Genomic DNA, 26,647 nt, shown 5'->3' on the forward strand with positions numbered 1-26,647 from the left:
GTACAGGAGTTCGCGCGTGTCACACAAACGTGACACACTCGTGTGCAGGGGTCGCTCTCCGGACCCACTCGCTGGTTTTGAACTTTAACCCCAAAACAAACGACAAAGATCCCGCGTGTAGCCTTGGGGCAAGTGCTGTTAAAGAGCTCCCATGAAGGCCGGCATGGCACAAGAGGGGGTGGGTGACCAGCACCACGCTCGGCTGCCTTTGTCTCCCTAGTGGCGATGTTTTTACACACTACACCAGGTGCTCATTTGAGGCTGAGTCGACTTAGGGGAGGCCCAGGACCGGTTCAGATAATCGCCACTGGTGTTGGCCATGAGCGGGAATCGAACCAGTGTCGCCGGGTTCGTAGTTGCAGCGTAGCGCTAACCGCTCCTACATTACAGCTCCCCTTTAACCCCACGCCTCCGCTGACTCACGCCCGAGTATAGCTCCCGCAGAGTAGAGCGTACAGGCCTCCACCGATGTTGGCCCACACTGCCTGACGACCCCACACTATGCATCAACGTGGGAGAAACCTCCCTCCGGCGTGTTTGTTTTGCTTGCCGCAAGTTCCTTGGGCGGCAGACGGGGTCACCACCTTTCCCACTGTGATCCAGACCCGCAACGTATTCCTCAGTCAGCCTGGGTCCATTGTCAAAACTGTGCAGTCATCTGCAATAACGTTCAACACACTACTGGTACCGAATCTCCGCACAAATCAACTCCTGCTATGCGAACACGGATGCCAATTTCCGGACTATCTGGGTCAAGCCTGGACAGGTGGCAACCCGAGTGGATGTCTCTCTGCTGGCCACATCGATCCTTCCTCAGTCTACGGAGCCCACTTTGGGAACCTCTCTCTTGAAAACCTTTTTTCTTGGAAAAAGTCAGTGGTGAACTTAACTCACAACAATAACAGTCACAGTTTTATTTTTTATTTGGTAGCATTGACCCGGAGTTCAATTTACACTCACGGCTACCAACACCGGTGACGATTATCTAAATCGGTCATAGGCCTCCGCTAGGTTTGGACTCAACCTCAAATGAGTACCTGATGCTGCTATGCATTGCCACTGGGAAGACAAAGGTGGCCGTGGTGGTGCTGGCCACCCCCCCCCCCCTCGTGTACAATGCCGGCCTTCGTGAGTGCACGGTCTAAACGAGGGAAACGCTGCAAAGAGTGCAGAGAGCAAGGCTCACACATCGGGTGACTGCTGAAGTATCACAGACAGAATAAATAGACAACGCGCCCCCCTGCCCCCCTCCCATCAGCCACGCGGCCTTCTGGGACCACATCATTTCATCAACGTTGGTTCAGTACAAGAAAACTCTGGACTGGTTTTGACGTTCAGTGTCTGATCAGAATAGTCAAGTTTGACCAATGCCTGCGAAGTTAAATGCCGGATGTTTCTAGGCTATTTCCCCACAGGGACAGACTTGTAATGTCCTGTACATGAAAGTAGGTGTTTTTAATGTGTATGCATGTCTTTAAGAGCATTTCCATGAAGAGATAAACTTGGACTCGGAGTGTCCAATGACATCAGCGACTATCTGACAATGCGAGAAAGTGACCACGGGTGAGCCGTTGCCAATCTACTTAGAGAGGCCCTCGTGATGCCCTTATGCAAGGTGGTTGTGGGTTCGAGTTTGCGTGTCTCTCTCGCCGTGGTCGCGTGGATATTTCTCCAGGTCCTCCGGTTTTTCCCTCGACATTTAGAATCAACATCGCGCGTTCAAAGACTATTTGGCTGCGATAACATTTTCACGCAATAATCCACTTCGTTGAGCTATCATTTGCGGCCAGGTCGTTTCTCAAAAACAGCTACAAAGCTCAGCGGGACATTACCTGGTAACATAAACAAATCATTATACCAGCCCTCTGAGCACCACATTGTAGGGAAGTCAACGGCGATTGTTCTTTGGATAGACTCGTCTGCACCATCAGAACGTGGAATTCCCACCACTGGCTCAGGGACTGTAAACGGGAGATGAGCAACCAACGGAGGAGGCGAACCCTGACTCTCGACTATGAACCCTCGGCGGGAGCTCCTCCGTCCGTTCTGGCAGTGCTCATGGAGGGTGCCACTGCGTGGGGTCACGGGGCCCTCGCGATGCCGCCCACTGACTGCGCGCTCGTCTATGTCAGTGACCTCGGCGCACTGCGGTTGCAGGGATCGTGGCCAATTGGTATCGAGCATCGACCCTAAGCAGTTGCTGAGCACGGGGCCCAAAGGCCCAGCACGTTAAACGTCCAGCTACAAACCGCACCATCAGAGTTGTTATAGATGAGAGTGTGACAGGTTGTTCTTTTTAATTGAGCACGGTTATTGTTGTTATTGTAAGAGCTTGGAGAAATAGACGATGGGAGGAGAGAATTGCAAAAGTGAGCAGGGTGAAGGAATAAGCAGAAAGAGAAGTGCTGTGGCCTGCTGTGTGGTGAGTGAGTAGCTGTGTGAGTGTTGTTGCGGTCTGTAGTGTGGTGAGTGAGTGGCTGTGTGAGTGTTGTTGCGGTCTGTAGTGTGGTGAGTGAGTGGCTGTGTGAGTGAGTGTTGTTTTGGCCTGTAGTGTGGTGAGTGAGTAGCTGTGTGAGTGTTGTTGCGGTCTGTAGTGTGGTGAGTGAGTGGCTATGTGAGTGAGTGTTGTTTTGGCCTGTAGTGTGGTGAGTGAGTGGCAGTGTGAGTGTTGTTGCGGCCTATAGTGTGGTGAGTGAGTGGCTGTGTGAGTGAGTGTTGTTTTGGCCTGTAGTGTGGTGAGTGAGTGGCTGTGTGAGTGTGTGTGCTGTTGTGGCCTGCTGTGTGGTGAGTGAGTGGTTGTGTGAGTGAGTGGTAGTGTGAGTGAGTGGCAGTGTGGTGATTGAGTGGCTGTGTGAGTGAGTGGCAGTGTGGTGAGTGAGTGGCTGTGTGTGTGAGTGAGTGGTTGTGTGAGTGGCAGTGTGAGTGAGTGGCAGTGTGAGTGAGTGAGTAGCAGTGTGAGTGAGTGAGTGGCAGTGTGAGTGAGTGGCAGTGTGAATGAGTGAGTGGCAGTGTGAGTGAGTGGCAGTGTGGTGAGTGAGTGGCTGTGTGAGTTAGTGAGTGAGTGGCTGTGTGAGTTAGTGGCAGTGTGAATGAGTGAGTGGCTGTGTGAGTTAGTGAGTGAGTGGCTGTGTGAGTTAGTGGCAGTGTGAATGAGTGAGTGGCTGTGTGAGTTAGTGAGTGAGTGGCTGTGTGAATTAGTGGCAGTGTGAATGAGTGAGTGGCTGTGTGAGTGAGTGAGTGGCTGTGTGAGTTAGTGAGTGAGTGGCTGTGTGAAGTAGTGGCAGTGTGAATGAGTGAGTGGCTGTGTGAGTTAGTGAGTGTGTGCTGTTGTAACCTGCAGTGTTGATTGAGCACCGTGTGGACGAGACAAAACAGTCCGTCTTGCAGACCCGAGTCCTCATCATGGTTCTAATGGGACCAGTAGCCGCGGTAGTCGCCGTAGAAGAGTGACAAGGAGGTGACTGGCGAGCGGTGAGCGAGTGAATGAGTGAGGGCGGCATCATCATCATCAGCAGCAGCAGCAGGTTGGTGCGTGTGGTGGTGGCGTTGGAAGGGAATCCCTGCCCAGAGCGAGAGAGACGTCTTCTCGGTGGAGTCGGCACGGCCGCGCTGCTTCCCCGGCCAAAACCGTTCGTTCCTATCGCTCGTTGGCGTTTCCCAGCCTCTGGTTTACATCGACGACGACGACGACACAACTTTAACCTGGGACAATCCCTCGAAGAGCCTAATTTGTCTCGTTGTCAACGGTGTCTCTGTCAGGCTGTGTCAACAGCCACGCGCGGAGCAGACACGGCCGTGACACGGCCGTGACAGACGTTTAAAATCCGGAACTTACACGGAAATTGATTTCATGCAATGGATATCACCCCCAATCAACCACGTACATGAATTCATAGGTCGTTGAGTGGAGCACACCTCTGGTTCATAAAGAATGCGCTGGAGCTGTAGCAGTAGGAGAAGCGTTCTAAATGTTGTTGTTGTAAGTGTGTGTTCATGACTATGGTGCAATTTCCCATCAATGCAAAGTTACGTCGATTTTTATATATATCTCTCTCGTGTATAAATACACGAGAGAGATATATGTGTATAGACTCGTGATTATCATACACTAGTGTTGTGTGTACACTAGTGTTGTGTGTACACTAGTGATGTGTACACTAGTGTTGTGTACACTAGTGTTGTGTGTACACTAGTGATGTGTGGACACTAGTGTTGTGTACACTAGTGATGTGTGTACACTAGTGATGTGTGTACACTAGTGGTGTGTACACTAGTGTTGTGTGTACACTAGTGATGTGTGTACACTAGTGATATGTGTACACTAGTGTTGTGTACACTAGTGTTGTGTGTACACTAGTGGTGTGTGTACACTAGTGTTGTGTGTACACTAGTGTTGTGTGTACACTAGTGATGTGTACACTAGTGTTGTGTACACTAGTGTTGTGTGTACACTAGTGTTGTGTACACAAGTGATGTGTGTACACTAGTGTTGTGTGTACACTAGTGATGTGTGTACACTAGTGATGTGTGTACACTAGTGTTGTGTACACTAGTGATGTGTGTACACTAGTGTTGTGTGTACACTAGTGATGTGTGTACACTAGTGTTGTGTGTACACTAGTGTTGTGTACACTAGTGATGTGTGTACACTAGTGTTGTGTGTACACTAGTGATGTGTGTACACTAGTATTGTGTGTACACTAGTGATGTGTACACTCGTGTTGTGTGTACACTAGTGTTGTGTGTACACTAGTGTTGTCTACACTAGTGATGTGTGTACACTAGTGTTGTGTGTACACTAGTGATGTGTGTACACTAGTGGTGTGTACACTAGTGGTGTGTGGACACTAGTGTTGTGTGTACACTAGTGTTGTGTGTACACTAGTGATGTGTACACTAGTGTTGTGTACACTAGTGGTGTGTGTACACTAGTGTTGTGTGTACACTAGTGATGTGTGTACACTAGTGATGTGTACACTAGTGGTATGTGTACACTAGTGGTATGTGTACACTAGTGATGTGTACACTAGTGTTGTGTGTACACTAGTGATGTGTACACTAGTGTTGTGTGTACACTAGTGATGTGTGTACACTAGTGTTGTGTGTACACTAGTGATGTGTACACTAGTGTTGTGTACACTATTGATGTGTGTACACCAGCGGTGTGTACACTAGTGTTGTGTGTACACTAGTGATGTGTGTACACTAGTGTTGTGTGTACACTAGTGGTGTGTACACTAGTGGTGTGTACACTAGTGCTGTGTACACTAGTGTTGTGTGTACACTAGTGATGTGTACACCAGTGTTGTGTACACTAGTGGTATGTGTACACTAGTGATGTGTACACTAGTGATGTGTACACTAGTGTTATGTACCCTAGTGATGTGTGTACACTAGTGGTGTGTGTACACTAGTGTTGTGTACACTAGTGTTGTGTATACACTAGTGTTGTGTGTACACTAGTGATGTGTACACCAGTGTTGTGTACACTAGTGGTATGTGTACACTAGTGATGTGTGTACACTAGTGGTGTGTGTACACTAGTGATGTGTGTACACTAGTGTTGTGTACACTAGTGATGTGTGTACACTAGTGATGTGTGTACACTAGTGGTGTGTGTACACTAGTGTTGTGTGTACACTAGTGATGTGTGTACACTAGTGTTGTGTACACTAGTGGTGTGTGTACACTAGTGGTGTGTACACTAGTGGTGTGTGTACACTAGTGGTGTGTGTACACTAGTGTTGTGTGTACACTAGTGTTGTGTACACTAGTGATGTGTGTACACTAGTGGTGTGTGTACACTAGTGGTGTGTGTACACTAGTGATGTGTGTACACTAGTGATGTGTACACTAGTGATGTGTGTACTCTAGTGATGTGTGTACACTAGTGGTGTGTACACTAGTGTTGTGTGTAAACTAGTGTTGTGTACACTAGTGATGTGTGTACACTAGTGATGTGTACACTAGTGGTGTGTGTACACTAGTGTTGTGTACACTAGTGATGTGTGTACACTAGTGTTGTGTGTACACTAGTGATGTGTGTACACTAGTGTTGTGTGTACACTAGTGTTGTGTACACTAGTGATGTGTGTACACTAGTGTTGTGTGTACACTAGTGATGTGTGTACACTAGTATTGTGTGTACACTAGTGATGTGTACACTCGTGTTGTGTGTACACTAGTGTTGTGTGTACACTAGTGTTGTCTACACTAGTGATGTGTGTACACTAGTGTTGTGTGTACACTAGTGATGTGTGTACACTAGTGGTGTGTACACTAGTGGTGTGTGGACACTAGTGTTGTGTGTACACTAGTGTTGTGTGTACACTAGTGATGTGTACACTAGTGTTGTGTACACTAGTGGTGTGTGTACAGTAGTATTGTGTGTACACTAGTGATGTGTGTACACTAGTGATGTGTACACTAGTGGTATGTGTACACTAGTGGTATGTGTACACTAGTGATGTGTACACTAGTGTTGTGTGTACACTAGTGATGTGTACACTAGTGTTGTGTGTACACTAGTGATGTGTACACTAGTGTTGTGTGTACACTAGTGATGTGTGTACACTAGTGTTGTGTGTACACTAGTGATGTGTACACTAGTGTTGTGTACACTAGTGATGTGTGTACACTAGCGGTGTGTACACTAGTGTTGTGTGTACACTAGTGATGTGTGTACACTAGTGTTGTGTGTACACTAGTGGTGTGTACACTAGTGTTGTGTACACTAGTGCTGTGTACACTAGTGATGTGTGTACACTAGTGTTGTGTGTACACTAGTGATGTGTACACTAGTGTTGTGTGTACACTAGTGATGTGTACACTAGTGTTGTGTGTACACTAGTGTTGTGTGTACACTAGTGATGTGTACACCAGTGTTGTGTACACTAGTGGTATGTGTACACTAGTGATGTGTACACTAGTGTTGTGTACACTAGTGATGTGTGTACACTAGTGGTGTGTGTACACTAGTGTTGTGTACACTAGTGTTGTGTATACACTAGTGTTGTGTGTACACTAGTGATGTGTACACCAGTGTTGTGTACACTAGTGGTATGTGTACACTAGTGATGTGTGTACACTAGTGGTGTGTGTACACTAGTGATGTGTGTACACTAGTGTTGTGTACACTAGTGATGTGTGTACACTAGTGATGTGTGTACACTAGTGGTGTGTGTACACTAGTGGTGTGTGTACACTAGTGATGTGTGTACACTAGTGTTGTGTACACTAGTGGTGTGTGTACACTAGTGGTGTGTACACTAGTGGTGTGTGTACACTAGTGGTGTGTGTACATTAGTGTTGTGTATACACTAGTGATGTGTACACTAGTGGTGTGTGTACACTAGTGATGTGTGTACACTAGTGTTGTGTACACTAGTGGTGTGTGTACACTAGTGTTGTGTGTACACTAGTGATGTATGTACACTAGTGGTGTGTGTACACTAGTGTTGTGTGTACACTAGTGATGTGTGTACACTAGTGTTGTGTGTACACTACTGTTGTGTACACTAGTGATGTGTGTACACTAGTGGTGTGTGTACACTAGTGGTGTGTGTACACTAGTGTTGTGTGTACACTAGTGATGTGTGTACACTAGTGGTGTGTGTACACTAGTGGTGTGTGTACACTAGTGATGTGTGTACACTAGTGATGTGTGTACACTAGTGTTGTGTACACTAGTGATGTGTGTACACTAGTGATGTGTGTACACTAGTGGTGTGTACACTAGTGTTGTGTGTACACTAGTGTTGTGTACACTAATGATGTGTGTACACTAGTGATGTGTACACTAGTGGTGTGTGTACACTAGTGTTGTGTGTACACTAGTGTTGTGTATACACTAGTGATGTGTACACTAGTGATGTGTACACTAGTGTCGTGTACACTAGTGATGTGTGTACACTAGTGTTGTGTATACACTAGTGATGTGTGTACACTAGTGATGTGTGTACACTAGTGGTGCGTACACTAGTGATGTGTGTACACTAGTGTTGTGTGTACACTAGTGATGTGTACACTCGTGTTGTGTGTACACTAGTGTTGTGTGTACACTAGTGTTGTCTACACTAGTGATGTGTGTACACTAGTGTTGTGTGTACACTAGTGATGTGTGTACACTAGTGGTGTGTACACTAGTGGTGTGTGGACACTAGTGTTGTGTGTACACTAGTGTTGTGTGTACACTAGTGATGTGTACACTAGTGTTGTGTACACTAGTGGTGTGTGTACACTAGTGTTGTGTGTACACTAGTGATGTATGTACACTAGTGGTGTGTGTACACTAGTGTTGTGTGTACACTAGTGATGTGTGTACACTAGTGTTGTGTGTACACTACTGTTGTGTACACTAGTGATGTGTGTACACTAGTGGTGTGTGTACACTAGTGGTGTGTGTACACTAGTGTTGTGTACACTTGTGATGTGTGTACACTAGTGGTGTGTGTACACTAGTGGTGTGTGTACACTAGTGATGTGTGTACACTAGTGTTGTGTACACTAGTGATGTGTGTACACTAGTGATGTGTGTACACTAGTGGTGTGTACACTAGTGTTGTGTGTACACTAGTGTTGTGTACACTAATGATGTGTGTACACTAGTGATGTGTACACTAGTGGTGTGTGTACACTAGTGTTGTGTGTACACTAGTGTTGTGTATACACTAGTGATGTGTACACTAGTGATGTGTACACTAGTGTCGTGTACACTAGTGATGTGTGTACACTAGTGTTGTGTATACACTAGTGATGTGTGTACACTAGTGGTGCGTACACTAGTGATGTGTGTACACTAGTGTTGTGTGTACACTAGTGATGTGTACACTCGTGTTGTGTGTACACTAGTGTTGTGTGTACACTAGTGTTGTCTACACTAGTGATGTGTGTACACTAGTGTTGTGTGTACACTAGTGATGTGTGTACACTAGTGGTGTGTACACTAGTGGTGTGTGGACACTAGTGTTGTGTGTACACTAGTGTTGTGTGTACACTAGTGATGTGTACACTAGTGTTGTGTACACTAGTGGTGTGTGTACACTAGTGTTGTGTGTACACTAGTGATGTGTGTACACTAGTGACGTGTACACTAGTGGTATGTGTACACTAGTGGTATGTGTACACTAGTGATGTGTACACTAGTGTTGTGTGTACACTACTGATGTGTACACTAGTGTTGTGTGTACACTAGTGATGTGTACACTAGTGTTGTGTGTACACTAGTGATGTGTGTACACTAGTGTTGTGTGTACACTAGTGATGTGTACACTAGTGTTGTGTACACTAGTGATGTGTGTACACTAGCGGTGTGTACACTAGTGTTGTGTGTACACTAGTGATGTGTGTACACTAGTGTTGTGTGTACACTAGTGGTGTGTACACTAGTGTTGTGTACACTAGTGCTGTGTACACTAGTGATGTGTGTACACTAGTGTTGTGTGTACACTAGTGATGTGTACACTAGTGTTGTGTGTACACTAGTGATGTGTACACTAGTGTTGTGTGTACACTAGTCTTGTGTGTACACTAGTGATGTGTACACCAGTGTTGTGTACACTAGTGGTATGTGTACACTAGTGATGTGTACACTAGTGATGTGTACACTAGTGTTGTGTACACTAGTGATGTGTGTACACTAGTGGTGTGTGTACACTAGTGTTGTGTACACTAGTGTTGTGTATACACTAGTGTTGTGTGTACACTAGTGATGTGTACACCAGTGTTGTGTACACTAGTGGTATGTGTACACTAGTGATGTGTGTACACTAGTGGTGTGTGTACACTAGTGATGTGTGTACACTAGTGTTGTGTACACTAGTGATGTGTGTACACTAGTGATGTGTGTACACTAGTGGTGTGTGTACACTAGTGTTGTGTGTACACTAGTGTTGTGTACACTAGTGATGTGTACACTAGTGATGTGTACACTAGTGTCGTGTACACTAGTGATGTGTGTACACTAGTGTTGTGTATACACTAGTGATGTGTGTACACTAGTGGTGCGTACACTAGTGATGTGTGTACACTAGTGTTGTGTGTACACTAGTGTTGTGTACACTAGTGGTGTGTGCACACTAGTGTTGTGTGTACACGAGTGATGTGTGTACACTAGTGTTGTGTACACTAGTGTTGTGTGTACACTAGTGATGTGTGTACACTAGTGTTGTGTGTACACTAGTGTTGTGTGTACACTAGTGTTTTGTGTACATTAGTAATGTGTGTACACTAGTGATGTGTGTACACAACTGATGTGTACACTAGTGATGTGTGTACACTCGTGATGTGTGTACACTAGTGATGTGTGTACACTAGTGATGTGTATACACTAGTTATGTGTACACTAGTGATGTGTACACTAGTGTTGTTTACACTAGTGATGTGTGTACACTAGTGTTGTGTACACTAGTGATGTGTGTACACTAGTGGCGTGTACACTAGTGTTGTGTGTACACGAGTGATGTGTGTACACTAGTGTTGTGTGTACACGAGTGATGTGTGTACACTAGTGTTGTGTGTCGGCAAACCCGCCACCACCCGACAAATGGCCCCGAGAGAGCCACTGGCTCTCTCGGGGCCGTTCAGGTGATGGTCTCGAGTTGGCTCCTCACGAGTCCCGAAAGGCACGCGTGTCGTCGGGCCACTCGCAGGCACGCGGCTCCGTGCGGCCTCGCCAATCGCAGCGGCGGCCGCCCGCAGGCTACCCCCCCCTCCCCCCCGCATCAGCAGAGCTCCGTTCACAGCGCGATGGCTGCACACTTCGGTTGCTCTGTCTGTCAAACCGATAGCACGGTGAGGGTGAACGTTTCAAATTGGTTTTGTGTTACCAGGGTGATCTCTCAAAGAGACCAGCACGAGTGTCACTTGCAAGAGTGACCTGGGTCAGAAAAATAACAAAAGCAAAAAATATAAAAACTAAGGACAACAATGAAGCCATAACCCACCAAATAGAGATAAGAGCAGAGACAGGCAGATAGACATCAGAGCATAACCCACCAAATAGACATCAGAGCAGAATCAATGAAATAGACATCAGAGCAGAAATCACCAGATAGACATCAGAGCAGAAACAACCAGATAGACATCAGGGCAGAGACAACCAGATAGACATCAAAGCAGAGACAACCAGCTGGACATCAGAGCAGAGACAACCAAATAGACATCAGAGCAGAAACAACAGAGCAGAGACAACAGGGTTAAAGAAGAAACTAAAACAAGGTGAGTCGTCATTGTTCGGTGTTCTCCTTCAGGATTTGTTTATTAAATGTTTCATCTTTTCCCCCCGAATTACTTTCCCATCGCGCCATCGGCATCATGCCATGAGATACTTCGGATGTATTTGTGAATCTCTCACAGAGAGCATCATCACGGAGAATCGCCCCTGGGACATAACATTGCAGAACTACTTCTGAAGTCCCAGCAACCGGCTCTTCACACGCACACTGACTGTGAACGCACTTCCCACCTGATTAGACAAAGCAAACGTGTACTTGACCTTTTGTGAATGTTCTTCAAATGTCAATAAAAGTCGACGATTATAATCCAAAGAGCTGGAATAAGCGAGATTAAACCAAATTTAACGTGATGTTTTTTTTTTCTCGTAGAGGCTCATTAGTGACCGGGCTGAGGCGTTCAACTCACTACACCGTAGAACTTGGTTTAATCAGAGGTTAAATCAAAGGCGGCTGCCAAAAATAGAACCTAGGACCGCACCAGTACCAGCTTCAGCACACGGACATTGTAATTGCCCACCGAGACACCTGGCCACCTGAAATGTGGCATTTCCACACGAATGTCCCTTACAGCAGCACGGGGCAAAGATTTTCCCATCACTAACACTGAAAGGCGAACACAAACAAGGTTTATGTTCACGTGCAGTGGCACAAACGTAAATGCACAAGCGTCGCTGTCGAAACCGATTCGTCCTTGCAGCAGCAGCAGCCTGGGCTCGCCAACCGTTTCCCCCTCCATGGATAAATCGCGGCGTAGGAACAGGAACACATTGTGAACAGCACCAGTACGCTGCGCGTGTGGTGGGGGCCTGTGCCGGCAACACGCGTTAACCTGTTGTGAGAAGTGCCGACGTAGTGACCGCCACCCGTAGAATAACGCAGGCCTGGCGCGGAAGAGACGGAGTGGAGCGCATGCCGCTGTGGCGACGGCGGCGCTCGATGCGAATCCTCTACGCTGGCAGCGGGCGTGCGCTCGGAGAAGGGCCGTTGCCCAAGACGTTGCCCATCACGAATAGTTTTCCTTTCAAGGCCGAGGCGTTGTTGACGAATGCGTTGAACATTTGTTATCGGTGCTTTGTTGCACCACTGCCAACGAGGCAGCATCGCCAAATGATTTTGCACAGGAAGAATAGGAGGGCTTCGTTAGGTTCAGCTCAGCCCATCTTCCCTCGAGGGTCAACAACACTGTGGGACATCGGTTGCACAATGCAGACGCTGCCCCCCCCCCCCGCCCCTGTCCCCTCCCCGCACCGTGGTTCCCACCAGCGGAGCTGGCGCCGTGCGGTGCGCGATCGCCTGAGCGCCTCGCGCTTCTTCCGCACGAGCTCGATGCTTAGCGACCGTCCTGACGCACGCACTCAACAGCGCTACTCCGGCCAGAGGGCGTCGACTCGTCACCCGCAGAGACACGCAGAAACCACGCGAGCATCCAACTCCTTCCCCCGTACGAAAACGCGCGTTTGACTCGCGTGCAACGCGTCGATCACGAGTGGTGACGAGCGCAATGGAAATTGGGCGACGGTGTTTGTGTGATCAGCCTGCAGCGCCTTTGATTGACCGTTGGCTCGGCAGTCCATGCGATGCAACCCCCTCGTAGTCAGAGCACGACAAAACACAGTCCGGAGTGTGGAGCGATAAGCCCTCACCAGGCGCGGCCAGGTGGCTCCGTGGCAGGGTGAGCGGCTCGTTATCGCAAGGTTGGGTGGGGTTGACTGTGCCTATCATCCTTTCAGGGTCGGTGAAATGGGTATCACTATGCAGCGAAGTTAAATATGGTTTTCTTATTGATAAACGCACCCTCGGGATTGCAATCGGAATTTACACCACTGCATTCTGCGGGACCGGAGACGAGAGAGATATGAGCCCTGACACCTCCAAGACAATTTGAGCGGTAAATCACTTTTACTTGACTATCCAAGAGACAGATCTGGAAGCATACGAACGGGGAATTTAGAATACCACTGTCCCATGAAATAATTGTTTTTCATGTGTTTAAAAATTTACATGATAATTGCAAAATGGAATAATACACGCACTCGCACGTAACAGAATGCTGGCACATGTATATGACAAAATATTAACACGCGCACAAGAATACCCACGAATACAGCTTATCGTTTTTAGGCACACATTGTGATGAACGGAGAATGAAAATTACTCTCCGTGAGCGACGAAGCGCCTTGCAAGAATTATCCATCGTCCCCCGCGATCGTCGGCCACATGGCAGGTGGAACGAAGCGAGCGCCGCGAGGAGGGAAACTCCAGCCAAGCCCTCGAACCTCGCACGGCCACCACCCCGACGTGTGCATCTGCACTGCCGCTGCGGCGGTTGGAATGTCGCCACAGACCAAGTGGACGGCTTCGTCTCACCGCTGCTGCAGGTCGGTTTAACACGTACTAGTAGGGTTTCGCGACCAATATAATCCATAATAGAGGTTTATGTGTTAGATCGCATAAATATATTTACCATTTGAGCAGGAAATTACTTTTACTTGGCTATTCAAGAGACAGATCTGGCGCATACCAATGAGGAATTTATGATATCGCTGCCCCATGAAATAATTGTTTTCATGTGAATATATTTACGCGATCTAACCCAAACCCCTCTATTACTCACTGCAGGTTCGCAACTCGCCCACGACTGCAGGGCCGCAACGCTTCTCTATCTACCTCACCGTGCACTGCTCCACTTTTGTAATTCCCTCCAATCGCCGCTCTTTCCCAAAGCTCTCATGACGGTAATAGCCTTGCTCACTTCAAGAAACACGTTAACTCTTTATCTGTTCCGGATTTGACAGCGATGTGTGGTCTGTCTTCCCATTATCTGCAATAGTGCTGATTAAAGGAGTTTATTGAACTCCCCTCGCCCGTGACAAACCATTGGATACGGATACTGCTCCGCGCCCCCCGTTTGTGCCGACACATCACCTGCTATGTTTGTGAGCGTGAAACCTAGAACCCCATGCACACTGCAAGATTCTCCAGCCGGCAAACCCCGCACAAAGTATCGCTGTGTCCGCGCGCACGCACGCACGGGGTGGTCTGAGCCGACCCTGTGAGCTAACTTGAGATGCAGCGCCGCCAGTGAACACGCGCACACTCGCGCGGCACGCGTGACCCGGCTCTTTCCCTTGTGCTGCTGCTGCAGCAGCTACAGCAGCAGGTACTGCACACCACCGTTTTTCTATCGCACTGGAGTGATCGGCCCGCCAGCTCGACCTCGCGCTTGCTGGCGTGGTGAGGTTGTGGCGGCGTATTCGTAGATTGCATTTCCCCCGAAACATCAAAGCTGCAGCCACTTGCATTGAGTGGAAGCACAATCAAATATTTTGTGTCAAGCGTAAAGTAAAACAAATGTATCCATCTGGTGCTTACCTTCATGAAGGAGCTGAAAACGAAAGCGGCTGCAAGCGTCAATCGGCAAACGTAACCGGCCACGCAGATATCTGGCAGTGACTGTGCTTCCCTCGCAACATAAATGAATAGAAAAGATTGGCACAATGACGCCATCGAATGGATATATTTAACTGAAGGACACAGTCTGAATTGTCAGAATTACATGCGAGAGACCTTAAGGTAATGACCACTGAGAGGGGGCTGGGGGGCGAGATGGCACCAATTCCGACGCTGGGAGTGCACCCAGTCGGCGCTAACGCGCGACCGGCACTGGCACTTTGCCGTGGCTCAGCGCTGAAGCCGCGTGCCGGGAGTTTCTGTGACCGCACCTATCGTGGGCCAGCGGCCACTCCCAACAAGGCCAAGGCATGGGGGTCAGCGCAGGTCCCACCGGGGTCGCCGCCTTTCCCACGGGAGACCAAACCCGGCCGTGTTCCTGAAGTCAGCCTTGAACTATCAACACTTTGAAGAATCCTGCGATAACCCCATTACCACCCAGATCTCGATACAAATCAATCCCTGCCCCCCGAACACATATGTAAATTCCTGGACAGGTGACAACCGTATCGTGCGCGTGAGTGAATGGGCCAGTGAGTGAGTGGGTTACTAAGTGATTTCGCAGATGATTGAGTCGATGAGTGGGTGAGTAAGTGAATGAGTGGGTGAGTGAAAAAGTTAATGGGTGGTTGGGTTAGCGTTGCCACCTTTTCCACTCCAGATCACACCTGTACATATTTCTCAAGTCAGCCTGGGTCTATTGTCAAAACTATGCAGTGACCTCTAATAAAGTTCAACACAATGCCGGTACCAGATCTCAGTCCAAGTCCATTCCTGCCACCCAAACACAGATGCCATTTCCCTGACCGTCCGGGACAAACCCCAGACGGGCGGCAACTCTAGGTCCCACACTCCCCACACACATGCACTGGCGGAGCCAGTGGGGGGGGGGGTGTGGGGTGGCACGTGCCCCCCGAATGATCCGATCGAAATTAGAGATTTCGATCGGATCATTGGGGTTTATTAGTAATAAATCGGCATTTTGCGACCCCCACCTACCACTGTGTAGCATATTATTATGTGCCAGGGACTCTATGAGATGACAGGACAATAGTCTGAGTCCACAATTGGAAATAAATAACGGCAAAGCGGTTATAAGTGACTCACATAATTGTGCGAGCACGATGCCGATCACACAACGCGGTTCGAATTCGACCCTCGATCGATGGCTGCGCCATCGCCGCACACGCGTCGAATAAAAAGCAAGGGGCAAGTCCTCACTTACTAACAACGCCTATAATTTTCCATTGTTGGAGGGGTTGCCCCCCCCTACCTGAAAATCCTGGCTCTGCCATTGCACACATGGCTCTGACCGCAGAGATGCCCTCTCACACCACGGGACACGCGCCCCCTCGACGAGCCCGCCTTGAGGTCCCCGCGAGCGGTGTGCTTGTGGTGTGTTCATGGTGTGTTCATGGTGTGTTCATGGTGTGCATGTGGGTGTTCGTGGGTGCTCGTGGTGTGCTCGTGTTGGGACGGTAGCCGTGCCGAGTGAGCCACACTTCAATACTCAGGGGCCATCGAACCCGGCACGGAACGAACCGACGGCCGACAATGTTGCAGATACGCCTGCTGGGCTGTTTAAAACGAACAGGCCATATTGGTAAAAGGTAAAATAAAATAACACATTGTATAACAGGATTCAAATTTGGACGATTTTCTCACATTTGTTAAGTGCACGACAGAATACAGATGCGCGTGACGATTCTGCCGCCTCCACCCCATGTAGGAACGCACGCCGATTTTGAGCAAATTTGAAGACGTCATTTGGTCACGCTGCATTGGCAGTGGTGCAAATGCGCAATTAACAAACGACACAACTCAACGCACTCGTCAACGTCCCCACCTTTAGTGGAGAATTTAAAAACATCAACAATCGGTGCATTACGGACAAAGGCCCTGCATCCCTGTGTATCATGAAGAAGGGCCATTGCCGATAGCGTTGCCAATTATATATATATATATATTTCCTTAAAGGCCACAGTGTGGATAATGAGTGCGGTTGAGTTTTGTTTTTGTCAACTGAGCAAATGCGAGCGGCGGCTGGTGCCAGCGTAGTCAGCGGCAGTGGCGTTCCCACCGCGTGGCTTCTTGCAACGGTTTGATGACCCACGGAATCGCCGATATTGGCCGATGTTCGTGAGCTGACCAACGGAACCGATTTCAGGACGAGGGGCTTCGGTGTCGGGGGGACGGCCCTTCTCAAATCAAACGTCGGACACAAGCGCGGAGTCTCCCGCGGCTCCACAGCTGATGGTGGATGACCGTTTCACGCAATGCCTGGGCTATCTCGCTCGTAGCCACTTCCCTTTAGAACACCGATCCCCGTGGTCCTCCTGACCACGTTCGGCCAATGCATACTGCGTGCGCACACAGACGCACTGCTTCACCGCTGCTGGATGACGACCCCCCCCCTTCCCCCACACGTTACCACGACCCCTCTAACAACCGTGTCTCCGTCACGTGTTGCGGCTACATCTTTTGGGATACTATTCGCCCTTTACTAATCACCCACTTCCCTTCTGCCGCTCGTATCGTTTCCATTGCTCGTTACAGGCCACTCAAGTCATTGTCTTGCTGCCGGCGTTCCACCTAAGAGTTATTATTGATACGTTCCACGCGTTATTTAACGAATTATAACATAGCTCACTTTTTAAATTCACTTCTGAGGTTTTGGATAACTCGCCGCCAGAAGGCCGACTCGGCGGGGCCGCTGGTCCACACAAACGGTGGCATTGGCCTGGCGGGCTACGTGGCTGTCGAGGTGTGCGGGCACACAGGGCGACGAACCTCCCTGAATGATGCACCACTCGTTTTCTACCCGCGCCTCTTCATCCTCCAAGCCACCGGTTTGTTTGTTTGTTTGCTTTGATTTTATTCACAGATTTTTGCCGAACGCAGCCCCAACACGGAAAGTGGGCTGGCGGACGACATGCATCGCCTGAGTTGTAATCTTCGAAGGGTTAACTCGTTTTTTGAATTGATCAAGGCTATGAGGTGGAGAGCTTCTGAAGGGAAAAGACAATGACGATGATGATGGTGGGAGGAGGGAATTCCAAAGTTGAGCAGTGCGAGGGAAGAAGTGGAAGTGAGATGCTCTGCAGTGTGGTGTGTTAGTCAGTGAGTGAATGGATGGGTGAGTGAGTGGATGAATGAGTGGGTGAGTGAATAGGTGTGTGAGCGAGTGGATGGGTGAGTGAGCGAGTGGATAGGTGAGTGAGTGTGTGAGTGAGTGGATTAGTGAGTGGGTGCATGAGTGAGTGGCGAAGCGAGTGAGTGAGTGGATGAGTGTATTATTGGGTGAGTGAGTGGCTGAGCAAGTGAGTGAGTGAGTGTGTGAGTGTCAGTGGATTAGGGAGTGGGTGTGTGAGTGAGTGGCTGAGCAAGTGAGTGAGTGAGTGGGTGTGTGAGTGAGTGGCTGAGCGAGTGAGTGGGTAGGTAGGTATGTGAGTGGCTGAGTGAGTGAGTGAGTGGCTGATTGAGTGTGCGTCATTGTGGCCGTGCACAGCGACTGAGCGCCGTGGTGCGCGTGTGCGCTCGATCGGCTGCCATCGGCAAAGTTCAACCCAAACGCGCCGCGCTCTTCCCGCCGCTGCCGCCGCCGCCTCTCACCGCTTTGCTGTTGACGAAGACGTCGGGGGCTCCCCAGGGGAGCTCGTCGGGGCCCGCGTAGAGCAGGCCGTGCGCCGAGTAGGGGGCCCGGCCGAAGCACGCGTCGCGCTCCTCGCCGCCGCGCGACCCCGCGGACCGCGCGCAACCTCCTCCTGCTCCCGCCGCCTCTCGCTCGGCACCCAGTGGGGACGTTACCTCCCGGCCAGACATCCTGCAGGGGGGCGGGGGGGGCACGGGAACACGCGCAGACGTCAGCGACGCGCGCCGGCACACACGCACGCGCGTCGTCGCTTGTGACCCCGGGCGGACTGTGGGACGTAGGAGACGTCCTCGCTGGGGTCTCCTCCGCCGACTTGCCGCTTCTCAGTGCTCGGGAAAAACACGGACACACGAATTCTGCCCCCCCCCCCCCCCCACGGGCACGGGTTTTGTTCCCCTCTGGCACGGGTTCCCTCCCCATAGGGCAAGGGTTGTGTTCACCTCAGCCACGCGTTCTCTCTCCGTTGAGCTCGGGTTCTCTACTCCTCTGCCGCGGGGTCTCTACTCCTTTGGCATGGGTTCCCTCCCCATAGGGCAAGGGTTGTTTTCACCTCGGCCACGTGTTCTCGTCACCCTCGGGCACCTATTCCTGTCCCCGCGCGACCCCCCAGCTAAGCTCGGCACCAACGTCGCCCCGGCGGTGTACGCCGGTGCGTTCGGCCCCGGCACAATACAACGCTTGTGTCAAATTGCAAAAATAAGAATATTTTTAATACGATACAGCACGGTTAGTTTAAGTGTACTCGGCAAACACGTGGCACCGCACGGAGGACAAAGCAAGTGGCAACAGCAAAAATAAAGACAGCACTCACGGCTTCATGGCAGACAGCATGTGGAGCGTACGACAAGACACGAAGCATAGCACGTAGAGCACACAAGCCAGAGTGCGTGACACTCAGCCAACCAGGAGGACACGGGAGTGCATCACGCGGTGCAGTTCCCAGGCACTCGGCACCACACTCAGCACCACACTCAGCACCACGCATAGCGCCCACACTGACGATGTAGAAAACGCAACGTAATGAATGACACGACACACGGTGTATACCACACAATGAATAATACCAAACACAATGTATAATAACACCAAACACACACAATGTATAACACCACACTGCGTGTGTAACACAACACACAATGTATAACACCACACTTCGTGTATAACACAACACACACAATGTATAACACCACACTTCGTGTATAACACAACACACACAATGTATAACACCACACTGCGTGTGTAACACAACACACACAATGTATAACACCACACTTCGTGTATAACACAACACACACAATGTGTAACACCACACTTCGTGTATAACACAACACACACAATGTGTAACACCACACTTCGTGTATAACACAACACACACAATGTATAACACCACACTTCGTGTATAACTCAACACACACAATGTATAACACCACACTTCGTGTATAACACAACACACACAATGTGTAACACCACACTTCGTGTATAACACAACACACACAATGTATAACACCACACTGCGTGTGTAACACAACACACAATGTATAACACCACACTTCGTGTATAACACAACACACACAATGTATAACACCACACTTCGTGTATAACACAACACACACAATGTATAACACAACACACACAATGTATAACACTGCACTTCGTGTTTAACACAACACACACAATGTATAACACCACACGTCGTATACAACACAACACACACAATGTATAACACCACACTTCGTTTTTAATACAACACACACAATGTATACCACCACACTTCGTATACAACACAACACACACAATGTATAACACTACACCTCGTGTGCAACACAACACACACAATGTATAACACCACACTGCGTGTAACACAACACACACAATGTATAACACCACACTTCGTGTGTAACACAACACCTCGTGTGCAACACAACACACACAATGTATAACACCACACTGCGTGTAACACAACACACACAATGTATAACACCACACCTCGTGTGTAACACAACATACACGACGAGTAACACAACACACACACAATGTATAACACCACATTTCGTGTGTAACACAACACACACACACAATGTGTAACACAACACACACACTGTGTAACACGACACACATAATGTGTAACACAACACACACATAATGTGTAACACAACATACACACACAATGTGTAAGACAACACACACATAATGTGTAACACAGCGTGTCACTTTGTGTATCTACGCACACAGCTCGCTGCAGACAACCCGGGCGCACTCGGTGCTGTGCACGTGTGGTGCTGTGTGTGCTTTGTGTGGTTTGCTGTGTGTGTGCTGTGTGTGTGCTGTGTGTGCACTGTGTGTGTGCTGTGTGTGTGCTGTGTGTGCGCTGTGTGTGTGCTGTGTGTGTGCTGTGTGTGTGCTGTATGTGCTGTGTGTGCTGTGTGTGCTGTGTGTGCTGTGTGCGCTGTGTGTGTGCTGTGTGTGTGCTGTGTGTGTGCTGTATGTGCTGTGTGTGCTGTGTGTGCTGTGTGTGCGCTGTGTGCTGTGTGTGCGCTGTATGTGCGCTGTGTGTGCTGTGTGCTGTGTATGTGCTGTGTGCGCTGTGTGCTGTGTGTGCTGTGGGTGCTGTGTGCTGTGTATGTGCTGTGTGTGCTGTGTGTGCTGTGTATGTGCTGTATGTGTTGTGTGTGCTGTGTGTGCTGTGTGTGTGCTGTGTGTGCTGTATGTGCTGTGTGTGCTGTATGTGCTGTGTGTGCTGTATGTGCTGTGTGTGCTATGTGTGTTGTGTGCGCTGTGTGTGCGCTGTGTGTGTGCTGTGTGCTGTGTGTGTGCTGTGTGTGTGCTGTGTGTGTGCTGTGTGCGCACGGGTCACGCGGCGCTGCTGCGCTTCGAGAAGAGAAAATCACGGCGCTCAAAGCGGTACAGCACGAGCGGCCGTGTCGTTGGGGGTGCACGCAGCCCACGACCAAAGCGCAACAACAGCGCACGGGCAGGGTGCTCTCTTGGAATTAAACAACTAACAAAAATCAGAACACTTAAAAAGCGGGGAATTCATGTGCGGGGTGTCACACGAAGCGAGGGATGTGGCACCTCGCGCGGTGGCCACACGAAGCAGCGCCGCGCTGAGCTGCCCCGCGCTCGGGCGCGAGAAGCCGGACCCGTGCGTGCTTTCACAATCAGAATCTTTCTTTATTCACTACGGAGGAATCCGAAGAGCTCTGAAGCTCTCCTTTTTCCACAGGTGTCCGATAAAAAGTGGCCGCCCCTCGAGCGCACGACGGCGGTAAACATCGCCAGGCGGAAACAAGGGGACGTCCGCGCGCTCGCAATCGACAAACATTCACGCGATTTCCACTCTCCGCGAGATGTCTCCTCGAGATGTCAAACGAGCAGAGATCGCGTTGGGTCGAACGAAACGAGGGTACTAATTGCGACACGGCGAGCGTGAGAGTCAGATTTCTAGTATGAAGGTGGAGGATCCCGTTGCGCGGTGTCTACGCGAGATGGACTCGAGTCGAGATCACGCGGGCAGCCATCGAGGGCAGCACAGGGGAGAGAGACGTGGGGGGGGGGAGCGACTTCACCGAGCAGACACCGAAGCGCGGGGCAGGGAAGCGAGCGGCGTGCGTGCCGTGTGTGTGCGCGCTTTAGCGGAGCAGGTGGAGAAGGAGCGAGGCCGTGAGAGGTGTTGACCACGATGAGTGACACCGGGGAAGGGTTGGCAACGGTGCAACGCGCGGTCCCTTTATGCCACTGCGGGCGCGTCGTGCAGTCGAGGGACGCGTGGAGTCGGTGAGAGGGAGACCGGGGCACGCGGATTAGTGGGGTGCATCTATATACACACACACACTCACACGCACGCATCCACACGTGATGCCGGCCTACACGTGATGCCTTCCCTAGTCGGGACGCGCACCTGCTTGCCAGAGGCAGGAGACGTTTCAGTGTCAGGGGCAGAGCAAGCGGACAGCGAGGGCGTGTGGGGGGGGGGGGGCGGGAACTTGACTCTTGGGCTCAGGATAACGCATTCAAAACTGGTGACGTGAGTTGGTAAGTTCTGACTTACGGTTAAAGTTCTACATAAATATACATATATAGGTAGACACACATTTGAAACTGTCGCTACGAACGAGCTGACAACAAGTGATGCGCTGTATAGCGACGCCGCTCTTTCTTAATGTTCACACGAGACGACGAGCTGCAGTGCCAGCTCCTACGTTGGACTTCTTTCGCACCGTACGTCGCCAGCAGCGCTAATCGGATGTGCGATGCCTCCCTCTTCTCGTCCGCGAACGGCGCGACACTTCGACGGCCTGCACAGACGTCCGCGCGAGGATAGATGTCGCGCTCGATGCAGCCGGCGTGCGGAAACGCTGTCGTGGTGTGGTCGCCGAAATGTAAATGTGTCATACGCCCCCCTCCACCCGACACAGCCAAATTAGTAAGGTCGATCCACGTGTCGGGTGGGGGTGGGTGTACGACACGTTTACATTTACGCGACACCTAACCGCAATAGAAGAAAAAAAACTTGACCATGAATAAAATTGTTCGCGAAGGTCTACGCGTTAACTCGGCGCGTGTCACTCCCTGGGTGGGCTCCCGGTGCCAATCCCACAGGTGGTGATGGTGAGAGCCGCGTCTCACGCCGCCGAGCGCTTCGTGTGGTCGGCATTGCCCCGCGTGACTAACGGGCGCCGCGACACCGCAAGGGCAGACCCCAGACCTACGACAGCTCCTTCTTTGCCCTACCGCGGGTACGGCAACCCGCATCATCTGGCGCCGTATCGACATTCCTGTACAACCACCACCACCACAACCACCACCGCCACAACCACCACCAAAAGCAGAAGGAGCAGCAGCGCGGGAAAAAGAGCGTGCGCATGACCAGTTCACCAAACAGTCGAGTCTCTCCTTGTTTATCGAAATGTTCACTCGCACACTCCAAAAAGAGCGTGAGTGAACGTCTCGATGACCGTGATGAGAATCATTTTGTTTAAATGCAATTATGTCTTAACTCGATCGCCTATGCATGTGCTCTGAAGAAAGGCCATTGTCCAAAACATCGCCTATTATTTACTTTATTTACCGTAAGGCCGGTGTTATTGACGACTGTGTTAAGTTGTTGCTGCTGCTGCTGTTGTTATATAATAGGGTTCTGCGGCCGTGATGATCATTCAACCCGCGTGTCAAATCTTAGGCGAATGCGACCGGGAAACCGTTTTGTAGCGCCGACAAAGTCGCAAATAATTTCAGTTGCGCTCAACCTAGGGGGTCGCTTTATCCAGAAAAAGTTTATATTTTTGTTAGTTTTGCGTTTTATATATATATATAGCGTTGGTATTGTACATTAATCATGGCGTTAATTGCACCGATGGCAAGAAACGCTCCAGTAATCGTTCCAATAAGAAACATGACGTGACGATGAAACACAACAATTGGTGGAAAAAACGAGAGCCGTGACAAATCATTCAAATGTTACCGGTGACTTGTGTTCCTCGTGATTGCTTACAGCTCCGTGTCAATGTGTGTGTGCGCCTTCTATCTCGCACGGAGGTGCACGCGCCTCAAGTACGCGGAGTCGCCCTGTCGATGTCACCCACGCAGCGCGTCTCCTCCAATCTGAGACGGCTCTTCCCAACTCGATCCTCCACTGCTCACTCCCAACCTTTGCCAGGCTTCGTCTCAACCAGCTATTTCTCTTTCTCTCTCTCTCTCTCTCGGCCCGCTCCTAATAACGATTAGATTAATCGATTGTAAATCATTTACAATTATCTGCAAATTAACTCTTTCCATTTATTGATACAGAAATCAAGCGGAATGTCGATCCCATCGGAGCAACGTTTCGCCCTCTCTCGCAAAGCCGCCGAGGTCGGCACGAGTTAGGGCAGCCCCTCCGATTAGCACGGGTGGCTACTGTGCGGTGCGAAAGAAGTTCAACATACAGGGGGAAACACAGGAGGGCAGCACAGGAGGGCAGCACAGGAGGACAGCTCCGTGGCGGTGTGGCCGAGAGGCAAGCCGAGCAAGCGGCACACAGCGGGTGGCGCACTGACGCGGCACTCACGCACAGCTCACGTCCAACGAACAGGCACAGGTCAATAATACAGCACACAAGCAACATCCATATCACGCACACACACAACATACACGCACCCTCTACAGCACACACAGTACACCCCCACAAGTCACACACAGCACGTGCAGCATGCACGCAGCGAATACAAAGCACACACAACCCACACGCAGTACACACAAAGAGCACAGATAACACAGCACACACATACGCGCAATACACACAGAATACACAGCACACACGCAGCACAAACACATGCTACACATGCAACACACAGAACACAAATAACGCACAACACACACACCACCCACACATCAAACTCAGCACACACGTCATACATAAAAATCACTGGAGCAAGACACAACACACACGCAGCACACATTACACTTGGGTGGGCAGCACACACATCAGCACGTAATTGGCAATACACACACGAACGACGCAGTCCTTAGCACATGGGTAGCAGCACCACACACACACACGGGCAGCACTCACTCACTGCACCGCAGTGAGTGAGTGCCCGCACTTTAAACAAAAACAAACCAAAAAGATCAACAAGAAAACTCAAGTTGGGCGAATCGAAAATGAGCCTGGAAACGTATTCGAAAGGGAGGTTTTCATGGCTCGGAGCTTGGACGAGTTTCCACAATGAAAGGCACAAGCCCTTTCATTGTGGCTGGCGCTACAAACGCCTCCATGCTGCGTGCTCTTTAGCGCTCTGTGAAATCACCGCTCGTGTCTGAACATGTCAGCCTGGGAAAGAGGCATGGATTACAGAACAAAGAAGTGTTTAATGTCGCATGTCGAATATAATAACTAAATCCTTTTGTCATTCATGCACGTAGGCGGATCGCTTTAACACACCTTAGTGTTTCTCCCCCCCCCCCGCCAGAACAGCGCCCCGTATCCTCGGGTCCGACTGACAGCTAAAGTAGCCTGAGCCTGACACGCACAGCCCAGTTACATTCAGCCCCCGAGCCTCGCTGTGTTTCACGCAGCCTCCACCCGGTGTTTATAGCGGCACGGACCGAGACACGAGGGGGGCTGCCCGTGGTGGTTGTGCGGGGATGGCCGAAGCAACGAAGCGGTCACGCGCAGAGCGCATCTCAGACGGAGGCGCGCGCAAAAAAGTTACAATTCGACACAAACACGGCAGCAGCAGCAGCAGCAGCGGCGGCATCAGCGAATGGCACATTCGTGCTCCTGAATCAAGACGCAGCGGCGCACACGTTCAGCGTAAACTCATGGAAATCGGACCGGTGGCTAAACATTTGACCGACGAGAGAGATACTCACTGTGTGCGTAATAACAAATTACATGCGTAGACTATAAATAGAGGCGATCGCGTGTTGCCCAATTCCATTGAGTGTTCCGCGAATACGGGCGGCCACGACAACACGTAACGGCGAGATAACGACCACTTTAACGCCGCCCGCCTCTCACTCATTTGTTCCACTTTATTTTACGCTGCCAAGAATGCCAACGCCGTTATTTCGCCGCGCCCACGAAATCGCGAAAAAAGAGCCAGGGGTCAAACTGCCCCCAGCAGTACCGGGAGACAGCCCCCCCCCCCCGGTCCGGTGCATGTCGCCTCGCACTTACTGTCCATCCAGGGGCGGCGGAGTCGCAGCGCTGTCCATTCTCTGGAAAATCTCTGAGTTGGACGGCATAGCAAACTGCTGCTGCTGCTGCTGCGTTACCCAAGCCACGTGCGCGCTGCCATGCCCCCCTACCCCACCCGTAGCAGCACCCCCGTGCGAGGGGCGGTGGCGGCTCTGGCCGCTCGCTGCGACTTTGCACGGGGACTGGCGCGGCGCCGCGCGGTCCCGTTCACGGTCCTGCAGGGATCCACTCGCTCGCTCGTTCGATCGCTCGTACACCGAGCCGCTCCCTCGCTCTCACTCACTGACTCACTCGCCCACTCGCTCACGCGCACCGCTGCGTCGGTCCGGCAAAGCCCGCGCGGCAACGTCCCGCGCCTCCTTGCGCCCTCCTCCCTCCCTCCCTCCTTTCTCCCTCCCAGCGCGCCCTCTCCCTCCTCCTCTCACTACACACGCCTCTGTCTCTCCCTGTGCCACCACTGAGCAAACACCCCTGCCCCCATCCGCTCTTCCCCTCTCTCCACGCACCCCTCCCGCACCCCTCCCGCGCTAACAATGCCTATTTGCTGAGTAACAAGCGGAGCTTTGTGGGCAGCCTCACAGTTGACAGTAAGTTATGAGTCCTTTGTGAGCTCATTGCAGAGAAAACAGAGAT

At 50.5% G+C, this 26,647-nt stretch overlaps 1 protein-coding gene across 6 annotated transcripts in view; it reads right to left on the reverse strand.

Annotated features, from left to right (window-relative positions):
• LOC144933765 (transcription factor Sox-5-like) overlaps positions 1-26,388 on the reverse strand; it is a 298,948-nt gene extending 272,560 nt beyond the window's left edge. For all 6 annotated transcript variants that reach the window (XM_078858849.1, XM_078858848.1, XM_078858847.1 and 3 more), the window contains exons 1-2: positions 25,994-26,388; positions 18,297-18,507 (exon numbers count right to left, since the gene is read on the reverse strand). In XM_078858849.1, coding sequence (XP_078714975.1) covers positions 18,297-18,507; positions 25,994-26,061 — 279 coding nt within the window. In that variant the 5' untranslated portion in view covers positions 26,062-26,388. The remainder of the gene's footprint in view (positions 1-18,296; positions 18,508-25,993) is intronic.
• Positions 26,389-26,647: the final 259 nt, after the last annotated feature.

This window comes from Lampetra fluviatilis, chromosome 8, assembly GCF_964198595.1.
Source record: "Lampetra fluviatilis chromosome 8, kcLamFluv1.1, whole genome shotgun sequence".
NCBI lineage: Eukaryota > Metazoa > Chordata > Hyperoartia > Petromyzontiformes > Petromyzontidae > Lampetra > Lampetra fluviatilis.